The sequence below is a fragment of the Xenopus laevis genome, chromosome 8L (assembly GCF_017654675.1).
Source record: "Xenopus laevis strain J_2021 chromosome 8L, Xenopus_laevis_v10.1, whole genome shotgun sequence".
Classification (NCBI taxonomy): Eukaryota; Metazoa; Chordata; class Amphibia; order Anura; family Pipidae; genus Xenopus; species Xenopus laevis.
This window is the reverse complement of record NC_054385.1, coordinates 55,664,479-55,689,380: the sequence shown is the minus strand read 5'-3', so window position 1 is coordinate 55,689,380 and position 24,902 is coordinate 55,664,479. Positions and strand designations below refer to the sequence as shown.

At 38.5% G+C, this 24,902-nt stretch overlaps 1 protein-coding gene across 2 annotated transcripts in view; it reads right to left on the bottom strand.

Annotated features, from left to right (window-relative positions):
* LOC108698451 (ribosomal protein S6 kinase alpha-6) overlaps positions 1 to 17,034 on the bottom strand; it is a 38,887-nt gene extending 21,853 nt beyond the window's left edge. Inside the window, exons 1-6 of one of the 2 annotated variants that reach the window (XM_018229948.2) lie at positions 16,687 to 17,034; positions 5,913 to 5,972; positions 4,839 to 4,955; positions 4,377 to 4,458; positions 3,164 to 3,244; positions 1,182 to 1,261 (exon numbers count right to left, since the gene is read on the bottom strand). In XM_018229948.2, the coding sequence (XP_018085437.1) occupies positions 1,182 to 1,261; positions 3,164 to 3,244; positions 4,377 to 4,458; positions 4,839 to 4,955; positions 5,913 to 5,972; positions 16,687 to 16,758 (492 nt within the window). In that variant the 5' untranslated portion in view covers positions 16,759 to 17,034. The remainder of the gene's footprint in view (positions 1 to 1,181; positions 1,262 to 3,163; positions 3,245 to 4,376; positions 4,459 to 4,838; positions 4,956 to 5,912; positions 5,973 to 16,686) is intronic. The other variant, XM_018229947.2, reaches the window with a different exon arrangement.
* Positions 17,035 to 24,902: the final 7,868 nt, after the last annotated feature.

Sequence of the window (24,902 nt, the reverse complement as noted above, 5' to 3'; positions counted from 1 at the left end):
GAAGCAAACAGATCAGTTTTACTGCAGGGCAACAGTACATGATATTTTCATTACTTTAACACACTTTCATTTTTTGGTGTTACTGTTCCAGCCTTTTGACTCTAGTGTGCATGTGCTGGCCCAGGGCCGTTGATGAATGAAAAAGCGGAAGAAGATAATTGCTCTGTGGTGCTCCTACCCAATTCCGCCAGGGATAGCAGAGTTTTAAGCAAAAAGTAGCACCGAGGTTATCAGGTTAGTGATTAGACTGACTGCAGGGGAGCCTAACATTTGGCACCCCCAGGGATTATAACTTTACTTCAAATCAACAGATGTTCCTAAGAAACGTAGCGGCTAAGAAACGTAGCAACTAATGTAGCCAATTTAGATATTTAACAACCTGGCTACTGCAAAAGAGCAGAAAAATGAAAAATGTAAACTTAAGTTTTGGTAAAGCAGTCCAAAAATAACGAAAAGAGAACAATTTTTAAAGAGAATGAAAGCTCCAATCGATAGAGGATGCCAAATGTTAGTAAGTCATTAAACCAGTAACATCAATTTTTAAAAAAATACAAATTTATTAATATAGAACAAAAAAAAAACAAAAACCCACAGACAAATTAAACTTTTAAATCGCCAAGTCTTTATTAAGAAATAATTTACCAAAACTCCGCTTGTACTCCTTTTCAGAAAAGGCAATCCATCGCGCTCCGCTCGATTTCTCCTCCCTGCCTTCCTTATAGGAGATAGCCAGGGAAGAGAAATTGAGCGCCACATGATGGATCGTCGTGTCACCTTTTCTGAAGAGGTTGAGCTTTTAAGTATTGACTTACCCAATACCCCAGGCAGGTGCTCCTGTAAGAAGAAAACTGCAACAGCCAGGGGTACTTCTGAGCGAGCAATCCTCTTCCTCTAATCAGAATCCAGCGGCTGATGCATGCATAGTAGAGCGAAAAAAAAAGTCTTTTTTTTGTTAAATATCGGTTTTTAACTCTACTGTGCTCGCGAAGAGAGAAGGAAGAGGATTGCTCTCTCTCTAGTGCAGCTGGCCGGTGCAGTTCTCGGCTAACAGAAGCACCAGCCCAGGGTATCAGATAAGCCATTACAATCCTTGAGTGATGGAAAGTATAGTCCTGTATGACTATAGGTGACCCTGGAGAACATTGTACCTAAATGTAAATATTACTAAAGCATATAGTTACCTCTTTGGATAACCGCGTGAATACATCTCCTCCCCTGAGAAAATCCAGAATCAGATATAACTTCCCTTCGGTTTGAAAGGCTGGTTTAAACATAGAAAAAATAGAGGAAAAAAAATCACTCAAATGTTTTGTTTCAAATACAGTATTTCTATGTAAAAGTTTATTTTGTAGAAACATATCTACTAAATAACATATATTAGGTACATTCATTATTCCCGGTTTCCCTGTTTGTAAATATTAAGAGAATATTACAATTATACTATTTTTATAAAGTTTTACTTGTGCTTCAAACTCAGTTTGTAGATTCTGTCTTGCTTACAGATAGCCATGACATAATAGCCATAGTAGAAAAAAAGTCACCATGATGACATTTAGATGAAATGTTTTTATATTCAGCTTCTAGAGCAGGGATCCCCAACCTTTAGAACCCGTGAGCAACATTCAGAAGTAAAAGGAGTTGTGGAGCAACAATAGCATGAAAAATGTTCCTCGGGTGCCAAATAAGGGCTGTGATTGGCCATTTGGTAGCCCCTTTGTGGATTGTCAACCTACATTGAGGTTCTGTTTGGCAATTCACCTGGTTTTTATACAACTAAAACTTGCCTCCAAGCCTGGAATTCAAAAATAAGCTCCTGCTTTGAGGCCACTGGGAGCAACATCCAAGGGGTCGGAGAGCAACATGTTGCTCACGAGCTACTGGTTGGGGATCACTGTTCTAGAGCAACCAGAAGAAAGCTTCTAATGCAGTCTCTAGTTTGCCTCAAGGGAAGGGGGGATATTCCTGACTCCAAAACAGCAACTGTAGTATGTATGGGCACCTTGTTACTTTCCTCTGCTTATACGGTACATATATCAGCTAGAAAAGCTGTTTCTTGGAAAGACTTTTTACAGCACCTTGGATCTTTCTAGTCATTGCTCTGTGAAAACCCCTTCACACCTTAAGATGGAACATACCTTATTGTACTCTGAAGGTATGATCATATTCTTTAGGCAGAGCTGCTTAGGACCACAGATTTTATTAAATGGTTGGCTAATATATGTATACATTGTGATAAGTGCAAGCAATCATAAATTGGTCAATCTTTATTCATATGGGACATTCTGCATTCACTAATTTAATAATTTCTATTGTGTGCTCTATAAATGAGATCCATGCTACATATTCTTACAAATACATTATAAAGTGTCAGAATTAACCATTCCTCCAATCAATCTGTCCAGTTTGGGATTCCAGCAGTTATCTAGTTGCTAGGGGTACAATTTACCCTATCCACCACATAGTAAGTGGTAAAATGAAATTCAGGGACATGCTGCATCACCCATTGTACCAAAAATATCATGGTCTGCAAAGCTGTTATCTATCCATGTAGAAATCACATTCTCGGGATTCTCAGTAACCCAAGCAGGATACAACTTGGTTCAGAAGGACTGTCTTGAACCAGATATTGAACATGACAAGACGGAGCAAAGGCACTGCTTGGAACTATGTCTAGCATATGCACTGATCAAATATACAGAAAAAAAAGTGTCTTTATCTGGGTCTAGTAAATATTGCTTGCATGCATTTTACATTTTTACCAATGTTTACATCTGAATCAACTTATTCTAATAAACGACTATTTAGCAACTGTTATTATATTACAGATATTTATCACATTCAGGTACCTCCATGACAAGTTTACAAAAAAGGAATGCTTTTGCACAACAAAAGCAATTAGAGGCTCTTGAACAGTTCCAAAGCTAGGCTGGCTCAAATTTCAAGTGCAAATTAGGGTTTGGATATAGTTTGATATTTTGCCTAATCTTTTGTGGGGAATTCAGTATACATTTGAATACAAAAATAATGGCTTGGGTATATCCCTACTACATCTAATATCACACTTCTATACGAAGGTCTAAATGAACAGATTTAATGTGAAAACTGTTTTGCTGATATCTACAACATTACTTTTTGAGGATAAGGGTCTAAGATTAAAACTTACCATAGTGCAACTTAACAATGAACGGATGGTTTACTTCCACAAGGATATCTCTTTCCATCTTTGTCCTTACTCGGTCTCTTACTGAAAAAAAAGGAAGCATATAAAGTAGCAAGCAGTTTATATAGGTTCTTCTTAAAAGGATCCTGCCATCAGAAAACATGTTTTTTTCAAAACACATCAGTTAATAGTGCTACTCCAGCAGAATTCTGCACTGAAATCCATTTCTCAAAAGAGCAAACAGATTTTTTTATATTCAATTTTGAAATCTGACATGGGGCTAGACATTTTGTCAATTTCCCAGCTGCCCCTCACTCTTTACTGCTGTTGAATATTAAAAAATCTGTTTGCTCTTTTGAGAAATGGATTTCAGTGCAGAACTTTCATTTTGGAAAAAAAAAAAAATTCCATGATAGTATCCCTTTAAACATGTTGTTCACCTTCCAACAGTTTTTTCAGTTCAGTTGGTTTCAGATAGTTCACCAGAATTAAAGACTTTTTCCAATTACTTTCACAGTTTTCTGTGACTGGTTTTCTAATATTTAAGTGCAAAGTTTCATTTTTCAACTTCTAAAGCAGCTCTGGTAAGGGGGTTTGCAACCCTGTAAACTGTTCTTAATTGATATATTTAGTTGATAAGATGATGTCTTATCTTTGTCCCTGCTAAGCAGAATTCCTGGGTTCATTAAAGGCATCTGTCAGAATGGATACAATAGTTTCAGATGCTGCTGAAGAATGGATCAACAAAGTGTTGCAAAATTGTTACAGTTTAGAATTTCTGAGCTGCCTGACTCGAACACCAGACACAGGGACACTAAACTTTAAATTTATATTTTGGAAAAACGGTAAAAAATAAGAAATGGAAAGTAATTGAAAAAAGGCTATTTCTGGTGAACTTTCTAAAAACAATTGAACTTAAAAAAATGGTTTGGAAGGTGAAAAACCCCTTTAATAGCATTAATAAGACATAAGAATAAGTCTTACTGAAGACTGGGAGCAGCATTTGCTTCATAAGGATACCACTAATAATGGGAAAAAAATATTCAAGGTATATAGGTCCAACAAAGACCAAAATGAAGAGAGGATTGATGAACAAACCGCTTTCTTTTCAGTATAGGAGAATAAAGCCAATACTGAATGCACAACATCCATATCCAAAGTCTCAGAGTTGTCACCATTTACTATTTGTGTGTAAGACAATAGCTTTTTTTCTTACCTTTTAACGAGGCCTTTTTTAACACCTTCATTGCATAAAGTTGTCCAGCATCAGGGCCAATGATTTTTCTTACAAGGAAAACCTTAAACAACAAACCATAAAGCAAAGTACTTTATTCTGGTTGTTGTAAACTCCAAGAGAACAATGTAAATTAGGCAATAATATGGTTATGTTTGACACATTTTTATTTTCTATCTTCTGTTTATCAAGTTATTTGGGGCAGTTTGGAAAGCATTTTTAAGTAGTTAAAATACCCCACCCGCAGACATTTGTTCAGTAATACAGGGAAATACCGAGCATTACATTGACACTCCTTGGCCTAGTGGGAAATAAAGAAATATCTAGTTTTGAGCAAAAGTGATAAAATATTCATAAAAAGCAATAAGAACAGCCAGCAAACAAAACAACAGATTGGACTGAGAGGAGTGAAAATGTGGGCATGCACAGAACAAAGAAGCTTACTTTTCCAAAAGATCCCTGCCCAAGAACCTTCAGTAACTCAAACTGTGCTGGATCCGCTTTCTCACAACCTTCCTTTACATGGTGAGTAATTTGAATTTCTTTGACATTTCCTTCGTCCTGTTAAGAATGAAACATGCACACATATCAGATGAAGACATTACCAGAACAGATAGATAAAAGATGATATGATAGAGAACACGTAAAGCAATATGCTTTACAGATAGCACCGCAAGTATGAGGATTATAAGAAAACCTTTCTATGCCATATACACATCAGTAATGCAATAACAGGACAGCATTACAGCTCATGGATCACATCTTTTGCCCTATAAAACAAGAATAACAGCCTATAAATTTGAATTAGGCTTTGCTCATAAAAACATTAGTCCCTGTGACACCCAGAAGAGATTTGTAGTAACAAAGCTCCTAGAAATGCTCACCGGTTAAAGGGGTGGTTCACCTTCACGGTAACTTCTAGTATGTTATAGAATGGATAATTCTAAGCGACTTTTCAATTGGCCTTCATTTTTTCTGAATTATAGTTTTGAATTATTTGCCTTCTGCTTTTGACTCTTTCCAGCTTTCAAATGGGGGTCAAAGACCCCATCAAAAAAACAAATATTCTGTCAGGCTGCACATTTATTCAGGCCCTCTCCTATTCCAGTCTCTTATTCAAACCAATACCGTAGCAACCAGATTGCTGAAACTGCAAACTGGAAAGCTGCAGAATAAAAAGCTGAATAACTTAAAAACTATAAATAATAAAAAAGGAAAACCAATTGCAAATTGTCTCAGAATATCACTCTCTACATCAAAGGTGAACAGTCCCTTTAAGGCCCAATACCATCTGTATTTTGGTGGCTATTGCAGAATTCAAATTTCTATGTATTCACCTAGTGATTTTTCAGTGATTGAAGTTTACAAACTGCGTGGCAACTATGAACAATGGTAAACAAAGCATATTGATTACTATGAAGAGTCACACTCACTGATATTAACGGGAAGCGATGTATAGCAGGCATTTCATCAATTCATTACTTGAATGGTGATCTGCCAAATTACCAAGTTACTTACGTAAGGTAATAAAGGCTCCCCTTCATCCATTGGCTCATCCATCATCTTCATTCCATTCAACTATAAAAACAATGGTTGATAGATCGGATTAAAAAATTAAGTACTGTGGTTTCAATTTTTCTGTCAGACCATGTATCCGATCCGGTATTTAGATTACTGATCAATATTAGAAGGTATGTCAAAGGTAAAATCTACATCGGTTCAGCACAATATTTTATCTCTTAAGGTACCAGTCATAAGGTTAAACAAGGAACTGGAAACACAACATCTGCTGGAACCCTGGTACTTGAGTCTCAGCTATGTGGGTTCTACGATTTATGGCACTCAAACAGTTAAGGTTGCTGTGGTTGAAGGGTGATCTCAAAACCTACCAAATCTACATTATTAGTACAGGTATAGGATCCGTTATCTGGTAACCCATTACTCAGTGTTGAAAATTACAGAATGGCCATCTCCCATAGACGCCATTATATCCAAATAATCCAATTTTTTTTAATGATTTCCTTTTTCTCTGTAATAATAAAACAGTACCTTGTCCTAGATACAGACTAAGATAATTAATCCTTTTTGGAAGTAAAAGCAGTCTTTTAGTTTTATTTATTATTTAAATGATTTTTTAGTAAACATATGGTATGAAAGTACAAATTAAATCAAGTTTTCGGTTATCTGAAAATATTCGAGTTATAAAAAAAACTCACAAAGTTCTAAAACTGGACCTTTGATAAATCTGCCCCCTAATGATGTCATATATTATGTTTTTCATTTATAACCTGAATTTGAAGTCAAGGAAATTTCCCACCTTTGAGGAAAACTGAAGATGCTTTAGAGAGGGGTTTCTGGATCAGTAGAAGGTTACAGGTGATGGGCATGAGAAGTCTCAGAGCGCTGTGTTACTGTATAGGTCTACAACTACTAAAGCAGTCAAACCCAAGTCACATAAATCTTCCAGCTAGGGGTATATATTTTAGGTATATATTTTTAGTAGTAAATAAGAAAATATATTTGCATCATTTTAAACGGTTTTTATAAATTAGAAATATTGGTGCTTTTTTATTAATTGTAGCTAGGATATAAATCATAAAAGTACTTTGACATGGTTAATCCTGTTTACACCCCTCACACATATAAATACTTATAAAAATGTTAATTTTTTTAAGGAGAAAGGGTGAGGCCAATACTGCACTTGGGAACTTGTTACGGGATGCAGCCTATTAAAAAAAAAAGTAGTAATTATCCAGTGATCTCCACCCATTAACACAGGAATAGAGCGAGACACACAATTAGCCCCGTGTTTATACAAATACCGTGGATCTATTTTAGATTTAGATTTCAAATCTTGGTATTAACACTGCATTTAGACCTTCAAAAAATAACTATATAAATATCAACACTGCCGAGCTAACAATTTCATTTTCGCAGATCACATTTTCTTCACCACAATTTCCTTTCTTCTAAATCAGTACAGGGATTCAGAAAAATTTCACAACACGAGATTACTCGCTGCATGTAAACTATTCTCAAGAAACCGTATCAGATAGGGGGAAAAAAAACTTTCCAAGAGCACACTCCAAAACTGGCCCAGAGGAAAAAAAGGTTTATTTAATATACATAGAAAAAACTTTTCTATTAGCTCTATCCACTTATTACCAGGCTACCTGATGTGAAACAGTAGGCTGATCTCTGTAAGAGTCCAAGTAAGGCATGAAGTGGATTTAAAAGAGAGTAACTATTTAAAAATCTCAAAGAATTGAAATCGAAATGTAAAAATGTTGCTTTTCCTGCAGAACAAAGACTTGCAGTTCTTCAGCTGTGGTCAACATACATCCCCCTCAATAACCACACTGCTAGAATTTTACTATTATTGTTCTTTATTTATGTAGTGCCGGTTTATCTTGCAAAGCTTTAGAGATTATACATCATTCACATCCCTTGCTGCCACAGTTTAGATTAAAGTGCATATTCATTAGCAGATACTATGGTCTTATGAAGAGTCAGGTTATCCTGACTGTATGTTTTAGGAGCGTGGGAGGAACCCGGAGTGCAGGGGAAACCAGCGTAAGCAAAGGCAGAACAACCGAAACACAAACATTGAGTTTGAACGTGCAGTGCTAACCAGTGTGCCCCTGTAATGCCTATAAAGTTGGAAATGCCTGAACAAGAAAAATGCAAATGTTGCATGTGCACTGAAATAGGATGAAAAGGAAGAAACAATAAGAAAGCTGAAATAATTTTACATGTATCAAGGTTCCCAGCGGCAAGCCTTTACTTGGAATGAGGTGTTGTAGAACAGAAGAGTTCATTTGAAAACTCGATTCAGAAAATGGATATAGATGTATATATATATTTGTAAGACACGTGAACATGGTCAAAATAGGATTCAGGAACAGACCAGGCTGCTACTTCTCCTAGATATATATATATATATAGTCACTTTGGTGAGCGCACTCTTACCGGATTTCTTAAGCAGTGGGTGCGTTGATCAAATTTTCAGATACATAATAGTAAATGGACCCGCACTCCAAAATTTTCGTGAAGAAAAGTGATAAGCTTTATTTCCCAGTTGCATATCCGACGTTTCGGTCCACACTGGGACCTTTTTCATCCTTGAAAGAGGTCCCAGTGTGGACCAAAACGTTGGATATGCAACTGGGAAATAAAGCTTATCACTTTTCTATGTATAATTATCCATCAATTGAGCATTTACTCCAAAATGATGTCGGTATAACTTCATAAAGCTCCTGCCACTAATTCAGCAACTTAAAACCATCACCTAGACTGCCTGAAGTACTTTTGTTACTTACTTGTGTCTTGCTCCGATACCTCATTAGCCATGTCTAAAGGATCAGTGGCATTGGGCAGGGCACCGTTTACATATTCCTGCCCATTCTACTTTAGCAACATAAGCACAGTCCCATAATTTAACTGGCTAAACCACATTCACACAAGCAAAAAAAAGGAAGGATTTAATGTATATGAGAACACGATGCCTAGCATCATTATGGCTTCATAATAAGGCAAAGGATAGTGACAAGGGGAAATGTATTTTTCCCATTCCCAAGTTATGGAGTACAAAGTGCTTTACAGTAATTAATATTTAAATGGCTTAAAAGAATAAACGCAATTTATAAAGCATAGCATTTTCCAGTCTAAGCATTTGAATGGATCCTCTTGAGAATACCTTAATGTCCTACCATGTTTCTTCGAATGCTCAGTGGGGGTTAAGTTAAAAAATAACTATGCAATGGACTTTCTATAACTGCATCCTCTCTAATAGGTGCAGTTGTAAACAATGAATAGTTACCAAAAATGACCCTTACCTGAACCTGTTATGAGCACAATTAGGGGCAGATTTATTAAAGCGGTTGTTCAACTTCCAAACCCTTTTTTCAGTTCAGTTGATTTCAGATTGTTCCCGAGAAATAAAGGCTTTTTTCAATCACATTCCATTATTTATTTGTTACTGTTTTTCCAAAATCTAAGGTTTAAAGTTGAATGTTCGTGTCTCTGGTGTTTGTCTGGCAGTTCAGAATTCAGGCGCAGACTCTGAACTGTTACAATTTTGTAAAATTTAGTTGATACATTTTTGTAGCATCATCTCTGGAGTATTAGCAACTATTGTATCAATTCTAACAGTTACACTTTACACTTCAGTATTCGAAAAACTGTCACAAATAGAAACTAGAAAGTAATTGGAAAAAGTTATTTCTGGTGATCTATCTAAAATCAACTAGTTGTTTGAAGGTGAACCACCCCTTTAAGGATTGAGTTATGTTTTTCACGAAAACTCAAGTTTTCAAGGTAATTTTTTTGGTCAAAAATCAATTTTCCGGGTTAAAAAAAAAACAAAAAAAACTAAATTTCTTCGAGATTTATTATACCCTGACCCAGAAAATAGCATGAAACCAAAAATACACCATCTAAAACCTGTCTGCCATGTAAGAGTCCATGGCAGAGGTCTCTTGAACCATTTGAAATTAAATGTTAAAAGCCTTCATGATGTTCAAGTCTTTCTCAGAGGGTTTTGGCCAAAAACTCGATCAATTCTAGTTTTTTTCCACAGAAAACTCTTATTAGGTTGAGTTTTTGGGTTGTTAACAGTGATCGAGCTGAATCGCGTTTTTTTCTATTGAAGTTTATTGTTAAATAATGAGTTGTGAGTTCATTCAAGGTATAAAAAAAAAAAACAACTCCAAAATGCTATATATCAAAATTTACGGGATTTTTGCATCACTGCTACAGCCACGATACCATAGGAATAGAAGGCATAGTAGTAGGGATGCACCAAATCAAGGATTCGGTTCGGGATTCGGCTTTTTTCAGCAGGATTCGGATTCGGCCGAATCCTTGTGCCCAACCGAACCGAATCCTAATTTGCATATGCAAATTAGGGGTGGTGAGGGAAATCACGTGACTGTCAGAAAACCAGGAAGTAAAAAATGTTTTCCCCTTTCCATCCCTAATTTGCATATGCAAATTAGGGTTTGGAATTCGGCGGAATCTTTCACGAAGGATTTGGGGGTTCGTCCGAACCCAAAATAATGGATTCGGTGCATCCCTACATAGTAGTGGGTACATTTGCACCTGGGCAGTAATCCATAGCAACCAATCAGATGATTTCTTTCAACATTTAACCTGCAACTGGCTGAAAAAAGTTAATCACTGATTGGTTACTATGGGTTACTGCCCAAGCGCAAATTTGCCCAGTGTTTATAAATGACCCCAAGTGAGATTAGCTGATTAGCAACAGAATCAGCCACACACTTCAACAGCTCAGTGAACCATGTCTTGGCATGGTTACAGCAAATATTTAGTGTAAACCACCTGCTACAGCAATGTCATGTTCCTTGCTCTTCAGATATACTGGTGCTTTTTGCAATTGAAATGCACGTTCAATATGCAATGCAATCGAGATATTTTGAAGGGAATATTTACTAAGTGGGAAGGATGTTCCAGTTTGTCACAGGTGCAATCATTTTAAGAACTTCAACCTTCAATGAAATTAATAAATAAGAGAACCCAGTGGGTTAAGTTTTCTACACTATTATTGTAATTTAAATAGTTCACAAGTTGAGCAATGGCTGATTGAGACTAGATGTGGATATCTATGTATTTTGTATTTCATGAGCTAAACAGAGGGGGGGGGAAGGAGATTGAAGCTACTCCATCTGGATAATAAGATTAAAAAATTCTCCAAAAACCCCACTAATGTGTTCAAGTTCTGTCTGGCTGCTTTGTCACTTTGCAAGAGAGCCTTTGTCTCTCAGCGCTTTGCACTGCATGATGCCAGGCAATCAATAACAAGTGGAGCTGATATGGACCATTTTAAATGGGCTTGTGCAAAAGCTGAGAGGATCACATGATTTGCTTTCAACATTTTATGGTGCTTCTGTGACACACTCAAGACTCATTTGTAACAGACAAATCATCAGAGAGGATCTAGGAGCACTGTAGCGGGTTTTGGCCAGGTCTAAATGTTCCCAATTGCTGCCCATCCCAGTCCCTCTGACCTCTTCGATGCAAGTTTAAAAAAACCATATGCCGGGGTGGCACAGTCCTGCTATAGGCCAATAACAAATGAAAATACTACTGGAGCCTATGGAAATATCATGCCACCGTCATGACTGAAAGTCCAGCACTCTTAGCTATGTCACCTAAGCTAAATAATGCTGGGTCGGGAGGAGTGTATTTATCAAACAAAAAAAAGGTTGGTGCCTAAACTGCCCCAATAACTTTGACAACTTCCTATGGATGCACCAAGGTTTCTGACATCATGGTCCAACTAGTAAGGTACTATCACATTTCTAAAAGTGCAGCTACATGCAAACTCCACATTGTATAGCGTTAAACACATTTCACAAATGCATATTCCTTTTCCAAAGCCATTTGATGGTACAAAGTGGGACTTAATGATGCATGCAGTCTTAAATGATAAAACAGGCTAATGATTGTATATGATTTAATTACCCATTTGTAATTTCTTACAACCCCCACAATTCAAAAGCAATTATTACCCGGAAACAAGTACTTTGTTCCACTGCCCTTTTAGCTATCCAGACAGCTAGAAGATGGAAGGATAGTTACATAAGTAGAAAGAAACACATTTATGTCTGCCACTAGAAAGTCAGCAACAATCAAATTAATCAAACTTGTTTTTTTCAACACTAATGGGCTATTATTAAACATTACCCATTAAGGGGCCTATTTATCACGATGTGTAAAATAAAAACATTAAACTACATCACACAACACCAGGCATCACTGCGTAAAATAAATGTTTGATTCCCTGCAAACGTAAAAATCTGGTGTGATGGATTACGCAAGGTCTGAAGTTGTGAAAAATTACAGTGCCAAATTCAGCGTTCTGCTGGCGTAAAATAAAACACACACACCTTGATAAATACTCCATTTTTTTAACATTTTTTTTGCAGTATTTTTGTGGCGTTGTTTTACACAGTATGATAAATAGGCCCCTAACTCAGATGCAACTAAAAAATTAACAGCCATATATAAGAAAATTGGCTTCTTTCTGGGACAAGGTAACATGAACCAATAAAACTAAAATAGTTAATAACAACAAGAGGAAATGGACTATTAACAACAATTAAAGGAGGACTAAAGCTTAACAAATGAAGTAGGCTAGAAATGTTGTACAATATGTTTTGGGTTTCCGTACCAGCCCAAGGCAGCCACAACCCTTTAGCAGGGAAGATCTAAGTCTCTAAAGATGCCCATCTTCTTTTCTGCTGATTCACTGCACATGCTCTGTGCTTCTGTCAAGTTATTGAGCATAGGGGCCGACTCAAAATAAACAGTACACATAGAATATAAATGTCACAATATAAGGCTGATAAGTAATACAGATAATTACAACATGACGGCACAGAAACCAGTGCAATTAGCATCAGAATTTAATGATCAGTCTTGTAGCATCAGCTTATATTAAAAAGCCTATGAGTAAGTAAGGCAAGAAACGAGTCAGGCTTGAATATGTCTTAATAAAAAGTTTTTTTATTTTTTATATCATCTGGGCTGCTTTTTCAACAGTATGTCTATCCCGCTTTTGTTTTTTTGCTTAATTACACGGCCCTTGGACTTGGGGTGTGCTTGGGATTAGACCACTATGAATGATTTTGATTTAATGGAATAAGAATTTTTGGAATCTACATTGATTTTTGGACTATGCTCTATTAGTAGAGGTACACACCACAGCTACATAGTTCATTTATATTACAGGAGAACCTCATTTTCTGCTTGATAATTTGTGACAACCCCTAAGTTTAGCTTCTCGACAGCTGCTCAGAGCCTGAGGTATATTTCTGCAACAATACCATACAAAACATAACAGTATCTTTTTTGGAAACGCCTTAACGGTCCCCAAGCTTGAATATTACTGAAAATCTGTTGATAAAATTCAAATATTTCTATTTTTTGTAGAGCATGCAGAGATATCTACAGAAAGCAAGGAAGAGGGTGAAAAATGCCAGAGGTAAAAAAAAAAAAACACAGCACTCTAAAGGATAAGACTGATGAGGTCACCAAAGTTTTACACATCCAGTTATCCCTTTATTACTTTATTCAATCTACTAAAATCAGAAGATAATTGACAACACATTATAATTCTGAATCAGGAACACAAAACAGAGCAAGTTCTGCTTATCCAAATTTAAACCAGGGGCAATGTGAATGTAGGCAGTGCCCCCACAACACACAAAGTGCCTTCAAATGCACTTCACCTTCTGCAGGTCAAATTATAAATGTGTACACTAAATAAAAAACATCCATTAAAAGAAAACATATAGCTAGTAATGCACTTGAAAGCATTCATTACATCATGGTATGGATGGAAAAATACACACTTACTATAGTTTTCATTGAAATTTTAAAGGTTACTTTAATAAGGTAAACAAACAGAGCCAGGAGAAGTACAGGGGGTAAAACTGCAGGGAGCCCTGCTATTGCCGAGGCCCGAAAACAAATATTTAGTAATGTTCAGCATGGCAAAAATTAAGTTACCCCATGTTTAACTCAAAAATGAAGCCAGCATTCTTATTCCTGCAAAAATACAGTGAAGAATATACTTTTAAGGGAATAGGCCCAAAGGGTGGTCCATTCCATGGGCAATGAAGCACCGTAAAATACCTTGCCACTAGGAACCGTGGGCAAAATACATGAATTGCATAACCATGTGAAACTGAATTTTAGCATGATTACTACAAACATATGTTTTATCTTTGTTAATTCCCACAGCTGATAATGACAAAGTATTTTCCCCCTTAGGTCTATGACAGACGGGGCAGGGAATATTGCCTCTCCTGTAGGTAACAAAACATTCTCCATCCATTCAGTCCGTGGGCCAGAGAGTGGTCAGAGAGTTTTTCTCTCCAATAGAAAGCACTACTGGATCTAACATGAAGTTCTGAGATCAAAATGGAAAATCTCTCACAACCCACCCATCTGAATACATTTTTTCACTTATATGCGAGACATAGCCTTTAAAGAGCATTTGTTTTAGTCATTAAGTAACATATCCATGTTTTGACTAAGACTGCATAGAAATAATTTTTTCATTAAATGAAACAATCATAACATGCAATAGACCTTTGCTGATTACCATCTATCTTTGTTACTCCAAGAAATGGTTAAAATGACACTTTAAAAAAGGATACAAGTTTCACAAATATTTAGCAAATACAGGTATGGGAGCTGTTTTCCAGGATGCTTGGGACCTGGGGTTTTCCGGATAATTAATCTTTCTGTAATTTGGATCCTCGTACCTTCATTTTACTATTAAATGATTTAAGCATTAAATAAACCCAACAGGCGGGCTTTGCCTCCAATAATGATTAATTATATCTTAGGTGGGATCAAGTACAAGGTACGGTTTTATTATTACAGAGAAAAAAAGAAACCATTTTTTGTGGTTTATTTGGATAAAATGGAGCCTATAGGAGACAGCCTTTCTATAATTCGGAGCTTTCTGGATAACGGATCCATAACTGTACTGGGTGCAGAGATTTCTGTAACTGGGACCAACTCGACCTGTTTTCAGTAGTGCTTTAATTTGCAACTGCTCCCTACAATCTCTCATCCATGTCATCATCAAGCTACAAAAATGTAGTGTGCTTACAAAACAATTAACATTTGCGAGAACAACATAAACTTGATGTTGCAGATTCATAGGAACTTAAAAATAGGTTGCTACTGTAGATTCAGAATCGGTCAAATACAAAAAGCATAAAATCACAAAAGAAATATTAAAAGGGAACGCAAGCAAACATGTGAACGCTTTAATGATGTATGATACATGGACATGAAATACTAACAGTGAGCAGAGATAGAATATTAACAGTGTAATGCAACGAGATTAACATTGCTGCATTGCATGTTCTCAGATGCTTAGCTATGCACACGCAATCCCACACTCTGTAGCAAACGTGACACACCCACACATATATGGATGTTCAGCAGCATGGTGGCAGATCCCCACACAGTGCAGCATGACACTCGCTGGCAGCAGATTCTTACAATTTGAGCACAGCGAATAACAAATAAACGCTGCAGAAGCAGAGCAGGGCAGAGATACTCTAACAAAGAGGTGCTTTCATTATACCAGCCATCTTATTCAGGACTCCAAGCATCTCAGTCTGACAGTAATAACATCAATCACCTAAAGATGAAAATGCATTTTCCTCCATACGACACCCGCTCAGTGCTGGTCTTCTTCAACATTTAGTGCACAAGAGCAAACACTCTTGTTTACATGACCTGTGAGCAAAATGCCTCGTCAAATAGAAGTGAAATCCTGACATGACCCCCACGCTGTGATATGTCACAAGAGCCAGAAAGGCATTGTATGACACGCATTTCAAACGGGACACGTCTCACCTAAAGCCACAAAACACTATGGAATGGGATGGAATATAGTCTGTATTATAATCTGTCACAACAAACCAGGAATACCAACCAGTGAGTCTTCAGCTGTTCTATGTCCACATGCAGCTTTTGGCAGGTCAGAGTTGTTGTTTAGCATCAGCCGTCAAAGGTTTTACCTTTCAATGTGGGCTAAATCCCTATAACATAATGCTAACTACTAGTACATGTCTCACTGGCATCTCACATGGTCGCATGGAAACGTACACATTCTGCAGCACGCAACCAATCAGTAAACTGCCAGGCAACATGAAAAAAACAACCAGGCGGTGTGATAAATAACTCTGTGATAAAACGTCCAGCATTAAAGGGCTATGAGAGGGCAGAAAGCTGTGACAAAGGAATGTGCAGCAAGAAAGTCAATAAGTGGCAGCTGTATAGTCTGTATGTAGAGAAACACTGTGCCATGGAGAATGAGTCCGGCATACACAGGCTAAGTGAGACATTACACAAAAGAACTGATAAAAAGCATGACAAAAGAGAGGGGACCTAAAGGTAGCACAGAACAAGTGCTTCAGCAGCTTTGCTGAACTATAGCTCCCCATGCTCGCTTGTATGAATGCGCTAGGACTTGTAGCTGAGCAGCTGCAGCCCAGGAGCAGTCACACATAGGCTGTAGTATCAGGCCATCACATCATAAAGAAGCCGAACACTGGAACACAAAGGCATCAGGGACGCACTTGTACCCAAAAGCGCCTTCAGAACTACAAGTACCAGAGTGCCCTCCGATCAGCTCCTGTGGATGATGCCTGCTGGGAGCTGTAGTTCTGAAGCTGCTAGACTGCGTCTCCAGCACACTATATGGGCTAGCCCGGATATAAACAGTGGGAACAGTGGAACACACCTCGCTGCTGCTGGTCATATACACCTCCATTTTCTGCCACGGATTCTCCAGCTGTCTGAGCCGCTGCGGCATCCCCACAACACCCCTTTTTTCACGGGTGGTTTGGTCCAGGCATGACCCGCCTGCTCCTCGCAGGACAGAAAAAGTCACCCAGAAGGGGGTGGATGAGTAAAGGAACCACGAGTCCCAATTCCCCCCACACCCCCCCTTTACGGAACCGCGGCTTGTCCCCGCAGCCACAGGGCTCCGCCAATATGGCGGCCGCCGTCACCTGTGCAGCATGGAAAACGAAGGGGAGCCGCGTCAGAATGATATCATCGAGGAGATCCCCAATTCTTCCGTCCTCGCGCTGCGCAGGTCTGAAATCTCGCGCATGCGCATCGGCTGGAAGGGTTGTTTCAGGAAAAAAAGATGCAGAGGACGGTGAATTTGAGTGGAAGTGTTTGTGGCCGCATTTGGGACCCATAAACAGACATACTCGCCTGCATAAACATCCAGCGAGTTCAATTCTTGCTTTACGTTGATCTACAAATATGTCTGAATTAAAAGTTGCTGTTCGAACACTTTTTTGTTCAGTTCACTTGGTTTCAGATATTCAGTTCACCAGAAATAAAGACCTTTTCCAATTACTTTATCTTAAGTGTGTGTGTGAATTTTGAAGAGTAAAGATTCATTTACCACCTTCTGTTTTTCTAAATCAGGCCTGGGAGGGGGGTCGCCGACTCTGTAAACTGTTCTAAATTGATACATTAGTTGATACATTTGTTATCTTTGTCCCTGCTGAGCAGAATCCCTTAAAATTCATTAAGGGTAAGGCCACACGAGGAGATTCGGGGAGATTTTGTCGCCTGGCAACTAACCGCCTCGTCTTTTGAGCGACTATCTACCCGAACTGCCTCTGTGTTTTTCTCCATAGGTTACAATGCAAAGTCGCCTGTAACCGATGGGGAAAAACGCAGAGGCAGTTCGGGGAGATAGACGCTCAAAAGACGAGGCGATTAGTCACCAGACGACAAAATCTCCCCATATCTCCTCGTGTGGACTAGCCCTAAAGGCAGCTGCAAGGCCAGACGTGACGTTTTTACGTCGCGTTTTTAAAAAAGCTCCCTCGGGCGTAAGTACGCAGAAACTGCACTTCCACTGAAACTAATGGAAAACGCACTATGGCAATTCTCACAGGGCGCTTGCAAGCTGAAATCTGCCACGGGACGCCAGTATTGGTGTTTTTTAAGCAGAATCGCCAATACGCCAAGAAACTACCAAATCAATAGACTCTATGGGATCTGCAAGTTTGAAAACACACGTTACGTAAATACGCAGCGTATTTTAAATATGGCGTCCAAATTCAAGCAAGATAAATGACGCATATACGTTTTTAGGGCCGGTGATGTAATTACGTTGCGTCCTGACGATCATTCCTTCTCCATTTTGCATGTAAATAAATGAACTGAAAAAAGTGAGTGGAAGGTGAACAACCTCTTTACAAATACAAATATGCAGAATGTTAGAGTAACACCAGGCAGCATATTTGTCATGAGGGGCTCCAGGGCGGACTAGAAAGTATTTGTGTTGGGGGCAGCATATTTGTTATGGGGGACTGTGGGAAGGACAACATATTTTCACAACGGGACAGCAGAGTTGTTTTGCTGATGGTCAGATTTGTACTGGGGACTGAAGGGGGCAGCATATATAGGGCCAAATTTACTAAGCGGTGAAAATTCGACAGCGACGGCTTCGCAGGCAGCACAACACTTCGCCAGGCAAAAATTCGCTCAGACAACGCTAATTCACTAACACGCAAAGTTGCGTCCAGGGCACGAACGCTGGCGAAGTTGCGCTGGCATTAATTTGGCAAGCAAAGCAACGTTGTACTAGCGTTGGCTAATTTGCATACGGCGGGAAGTTAAAATTCAATGGACATTTATGTTGCAGCAAATACATTACACTACACAAGCTCAGGGAAGCTTAATAAAATAAAATAAAGTTGTTATAATGCCCTACACATGAGCCCAGTGAATCGTTTATGTGCCATATGTTAGAAAAAGTAGGGGGGAAGCCGGTTTCCCCAAAAATATTTTACACTCTTTTGCAGCCTATCACCCTGAAAAAAGGAAAAGACGCCAGCGTTTTTTGGGACTTAGCAAAATGTTCAACTAAATTTTGAGGAAGTCCTATCTACTCTATTGCACTTCGCCTGGTCTGAGGTGGCGAAGGAAAGTCTGGTGCAACGTTCAGTAAAATCCGCATCTTAGTGAATTTGCGCAGTTACGTCTCTTCGCCAGATCGCAACTTTGCCTGGCGGTTGAGTGTGAATGAGCACCAGCGTCAGTCTCTTTTACTAGCAAAGTTACGCATGTGCCCGTTAGTAAATCGGTGAAGTACCGAAATGATGTCACACTGGCAAATTTTCGCCAGCATTAGTCACTTTGCTTTTTAGTAAATTTGCCCCATAGACTACAGGACTACACAAGGGACAGCATATCTGTACTGGGGACTGCAGGGGGGCAGCATATATGGATTACAGGACAGCAGGGAGCAGCATATTTACACAACAGGATAGCAGGGGACATCATATGTTTGGCTGCAGGGAGGGCAGCAGATTTGTACTAAGGAATTGCAGGGGCCACAAATTTGTAGTCCAGACAAATTTTAGGGGACTGCAGGGGACAACATTTTTTATACTAGGAAATTAGGGGGGCAGTTACCTGCAATTTGTGGGCATTTTCATAATACTGTGCAAATATAGGTTTTGAGGAGACCTCAACTGCTACTCAACTGTCTAGATGAGAATATATAGTGTGTGTAAAGTGAGACTTTATTTTTCACGCAATCAATTGTTTGGGCAATCATGGATTCAGTTTGTTTGTCAGTAATATATACATAAATGTCCCATGCACATTCTTGATTGGACATGGAACAGACTTAGAATGGGCGTTGTGTTTGATAGTGAAAGTTCATTGAATACTATAGAGAAAAAAACACCCATAAATATATCTGTGCCTAGTGAGGGTGGGACCCTAATCAGTCCATGACACAATGTGGCACCTGCATTTCATGACAGTCAATGTGTGATGGTCTCCTGCGGTTTCCCATCACCCACTATTACATCTGGATCTGTGATGTAGGTGATACCACACCTGCCAATGTTGAAGGATATTACATGTTTTTTCTATGACTGGTAACTAAATCGATGTACCTGAAACTTTAAAAAGATATTGAATGCTAGTAAATTCAATAAAATGCCTCTAAGGCTCGCTTTTGTTCAATGTGTGCAATACCACTCACCACATTAAGCTTTATCAAACACTGTATGGCATGCAGGCTACAGTACCGTATGTATTTGTCTTTTTCTGATAACACATTCCCTAACTAGAAACTTTTGACTTTCAAATGACTGTAGACAGCAATAACAAATCAATGAGTCAAGGTTATGTTGTGGTTAGGTAGTGAACACAAGTCTAACACAAAACTAATGATTTGAAAGGCTTTATTTTTTTCCGGTACAAGTCCAACAATGAATACCTTAGAGGAAAGCCTTCATGCATCTCATACATTACAATGATGATCTGTCTCTCCATCATTTCTCTACCTTTAACCTGTGGCAAAATCCACTCTTCCAGATCATGGGCGATATGTATTTTTCACACTAATGATCCACATGAAATGAAATATAGTTGCATTGAATGTCCTACATTTGACATAGTTGACACAATAAATACATTTCCCTTGCACAAATGTTTCTCGTTTCTATAAGTTATGAGTTTTACTGATACCCTTAAAAACGACAAAAATATATTTGCTAACCTTAGTTTGTATGTAATACGCTGTAGCTGTCAGGCTATTTAGCATCTTCGGTATGTTAAGTATACATAAGCTCTAGTGAGTTTTTTCCCCCTATCTATTCTTCCTTAAAGGGGAACTATCGCAAAAATGATAATTTGATATAAGCTTCATCAAACTGAAATAAGAAGTTGAACCGTTAGGGCTCTTACTGACGAGCGGTTGAAGCTGCGCTCCACTGCGTTCTGTTTTTCTGCGTTCAGCCGCAGGGGAGTGCAGGAATAGACGCATTAAGTTTTTTTTCAATGGTGCTGTACTCACACAGGCGCGTGTAGGCACTGAACGCAGGAAAAATGCAGCATGTTGCATCTCAACCTGTGTTTGGCGCCTACACGCGCCTGTGTGAGTACAGCACCATTGAAAAAAACTTAATGCGTCTATTCCTGCGCTCCCCTGCGGCTGAACGCAGAAAAACGGAACGCAGTGGAGCGCAGCTTCAACCGCTCGTCAGTAAGAGCCCTAACTCTTTACTATCCTCCTCTCAGCATTTGCCTCTCTTCATGCAGGAGTTGGGAGTCTGATTTTGAATGACAGTTGAATCCAATATATCTTTTAGTGGGGCTTCTTTTGCCTAGAAGATGAATTAGTGCTCACTTTATTAAAATCACCAGAAATCCCGTCTCTCTACATGCAGAGTTTGTGCCAAAGGCAGTTTTCTTTTATCAGATTTTGTTTGTACTGGAATCACTATTTTGAATGAGCTCTAATACATCTGCTAGTAAAGAGAAACCCCCTATAAGATATATTGGATCTAACGGTCAATGAAAATCTGATGCCCAACTCTTGCATGAAGACAGAAAGAAGAGAAACAGGCGCTGAGAGGGGGATAGTGAATTGTGATTATTTCAGAAATGATACAGATTTTTAAATTGATTGTAATAAGAAAGTTTCTTATTTTAGTATGTTGAAGCTTATATTAAATTTTCATTTTTGTGATAGTTCCCCTTTAAAGAGCAACTAAACCTTCAAATATTTCTCAATAATTGGGATTAGTACTAGAGAATACCTAATACCTCAACCTAATAATTTCTCTCTGCTAGGGTAATGATTCCCTGTGAATCTGGCAATTCTATTCTCCTAGTGATATAAATCCTCATTCCAAGCCGCGCACCTTCTGGCTTCTTGTAATTGAATTATCGGATTCTTAATCAAATGGATAATTGCTTTTTTTAAGTTTCCCGCCTCCCATCCCCTCCTGGAGTTGAGAGCTTGTTTCAATAGAGGTGGCTCTCTATCAACTAACTCCTCCCTTCCCCCCCGGCTGCACTATTTGTAAGACTTTCACATAAGAAGCAGTTTATTATACAGATGTCTTATCTGTGCACTAAAATAACCATAAAAATCTAGTGGTATCAGGGATACTGTTGTTGGCTTGCACATGTCATCATTGAAAAGTAACGCTGAAATGATATAGTGAATAAAGTACCCCCTCTTGTAAATTATAAGGATATTATAAGTTACTGAGGAGTTTCATGACCATATAAAAACACGAGCCCGAAGGCCGAGGTAACTTCTAATATCCTAATATCCTGTCACCATACCCACTTATGGTTATGACAAGTGTCCTGTACTAGCAGCTGGCAGCTCAATTCATGTTGCTTGTGCACAAACATAAGGCAGAACACTAGCTGAATTGAGGGTACGGAATATCAAAATAGTTAATTTACAAACGTTATTGCTCTGCACTTAATCCCCAATGATAATCACCTAAAATCTGCATTTGGTAATTCTGTATTGAAAATCAATTCATCTTAAACCTGGCTATAAATGACTACAGATCTGCTGATGAAAGCAAATCCTACACTGGTTCTAAGCAGCCTTACATTGGGCCAAGATAATGGCAGCGTGAAGAATTGGCAGTTGCAGCTGCTGTGGCTGCAAGGGGTGGTTCCCCTTTAAATTAACTTTAGTATGTTATAGAATGATGGCTTATTCTAAGCAACTTTTCAATTGGTCTTCATTTTTTCTTTTTTATCTTTTTTAAATGTTCTGCCTTCTTCTTCTGTCTCTTTCCAGATTTCAAATCGGGGTCACTGACCCTATCTAAAAAACAAATTCTTTGTAAGAGTACAAATGTATTGTTATTCTTATTACCCATCTTTCTATTCAGATCCTCGCCTATTGATATTCCAGTCTCATTCAAATCAATGCATGGTCACTAGGAGAATTTGGACCCTAATGAGATTACAAACTGGAGAGCTGCTGAATAAACCGCTAAAAAACACAGATAATAAAAAATGAAAACTACTGTAAACTGTCTCATAATATCACTCTCTACATCATAATAAAAGTTAATTTAAAGGGGAATCACCCTTTTAAAGAGAGAGAGTTCATTTAGTACAATCTGACTCAATGCTTCCCACTCTACTTGCTTTGCCCTACTGTTCCGTTTCATATCAGTTTTTAATTTAGAAACAAAACCTGACTTTTGTTCTGACTCTATGATGATGATAATATATTCCCTAGAGGGTAACCAGTCTGGTAGTTATTCTTTTCTGACTCGTGTACATGACATATTTGGGACGAAAGGTTACTTGTCAAAATCAACCTGCCACCACTAGAGAGGGAAAAGATAATGGTCTAGTCATTTGAGAAAGGCTGCTTTGTCATTGATTGTGAATCCAACAAACAAATGAGTTTGTTTCTACTGCCATTATCTTTCTACCAGCAAGGGCAAAGGGAACGATGGATGTTGAGCTTCTACTGCAGATTATATGAAATCTACATGTTTGGTTATAAATCAGGTGTTGCTGTAGCCACTGTTAATTGTGAATTAAAGAAACATGTTTTTGGCTGTACAAGTGCCCTAAGTAATCCACCTTGCAGTGCAGTATCATACCTCCTACAATTTTGGAAATAGAAAGAGGGACAAAAAGTTTTGCTCCGCCGATTTTGTGGCCACATCTTATAATTACCATGTTCACTCTGCAAAATTATGTTATGAAAGTTTGAACATTTTGCTAATGAAGGTGAATTGCCCTTTAAGCTGCAAGTCAGTTTCCCCAAGAGACCTGCTTATCTTAAATTGTTACAATTGATTCTTTGCTTATCTAAAACTGTTATAAAAGTATCAAAGTGCACTTGGGGAGCATTCTGGGCTCTCTGCTAAAAACCAATTAAGTTAGAAATGTTGTATCTTTTTCTGGCTGTTCAGTGCAGGAGATCAAAGAGAAAGTCGGGACATTTCAGTATCAAACCCGGAACTGCGGGTTGAGATGTCAAAATCAGGACTGTCCTGCAAAAAAATGGGACATTAGGCGATATGCAGTATGCATGTGTAGCTTCCCTTCATAGAGTATCACCCAGCATTCATGCCTTCTTCCGGCTCTTCGGCAATTTCGGTCTATTTTGGTGCATGTGCAGTTGTCGCGAACCGGGAAATTGCTCCAAATGCGAATGCGCTAATTCGCCAGTCTCAGATTACTGAAGACCGAGAATATGGCTGCCATGAACTGCGATCCCTGAATCTGCACGGAGGGGTAGAATCAATTGAAAATTCTGTACCATTTCTGAAATAATCAAGTTCATCTTCACTATTCCAGCATCTGTTTCTCTTCATTTTGTCTTCATGTAGCAGTTGGGTGTCAGATAATCATTGATAGTTAGATCCAATATATCTTATAGGAGGGCAACTTTTGCCTAGAAGATGTATTAGAGCTCACTGTATTTATCACCAGACATTGTGGGGCAAATTTACTAAAGGGCAAAGTGGCTACTGCTAGCGAAAATTCGCCAGCGTGACGTAATTTTGGCACTTTGCCAATTTACTAACAGTGTCCCTGGCGAAAATTCGCTAGTGAAGTAGATAGACTAGCGCAACTTCGCACCCTAACGCCTGGCGAAGTTGCACTCTGGCAAAGGGGTGAAACTACGCAAATTTAATACGTTTTTTTTTCTGAACGTTACCTCTTTCGCCAGAGTTTACTACGCAGGTCAGACCAGGCTAAGTGCAATAGAGTAGATAGGAGTTTGAAAAAAAAAGTTGAAAAGTTTTCTTAGTCCCCAAAAAACGCTGGGGTGATAAAGGGTGACAGGCTGAAAAAGATCTGAGTTTTTTCCCCCCTACATTTGATAACATATGGCACCTAAACTATGGGCACGTGTAGAACATCTCTTTATGAATTTATTAAGTTTCCCTGGGCTTCTGTAGTGTTCTGTATTTGCTGCAGCATATACGTCCATTTAAACTTAAATTTCGAGCCGTATGCAAACGATCGGTAACTTGTGCGCAACTTCGGATCTTCGTGAATTTGTGCAGCCCTGTCGAAGTGCCGTGAAGACAACACTGGCACTACTTCGAAGGTAAATAAATTTTCCCCCGTGTCTCTCTACAAGCAGAATGTGTGTGAAAGGCAATTATTTTGTTACATTTTTTT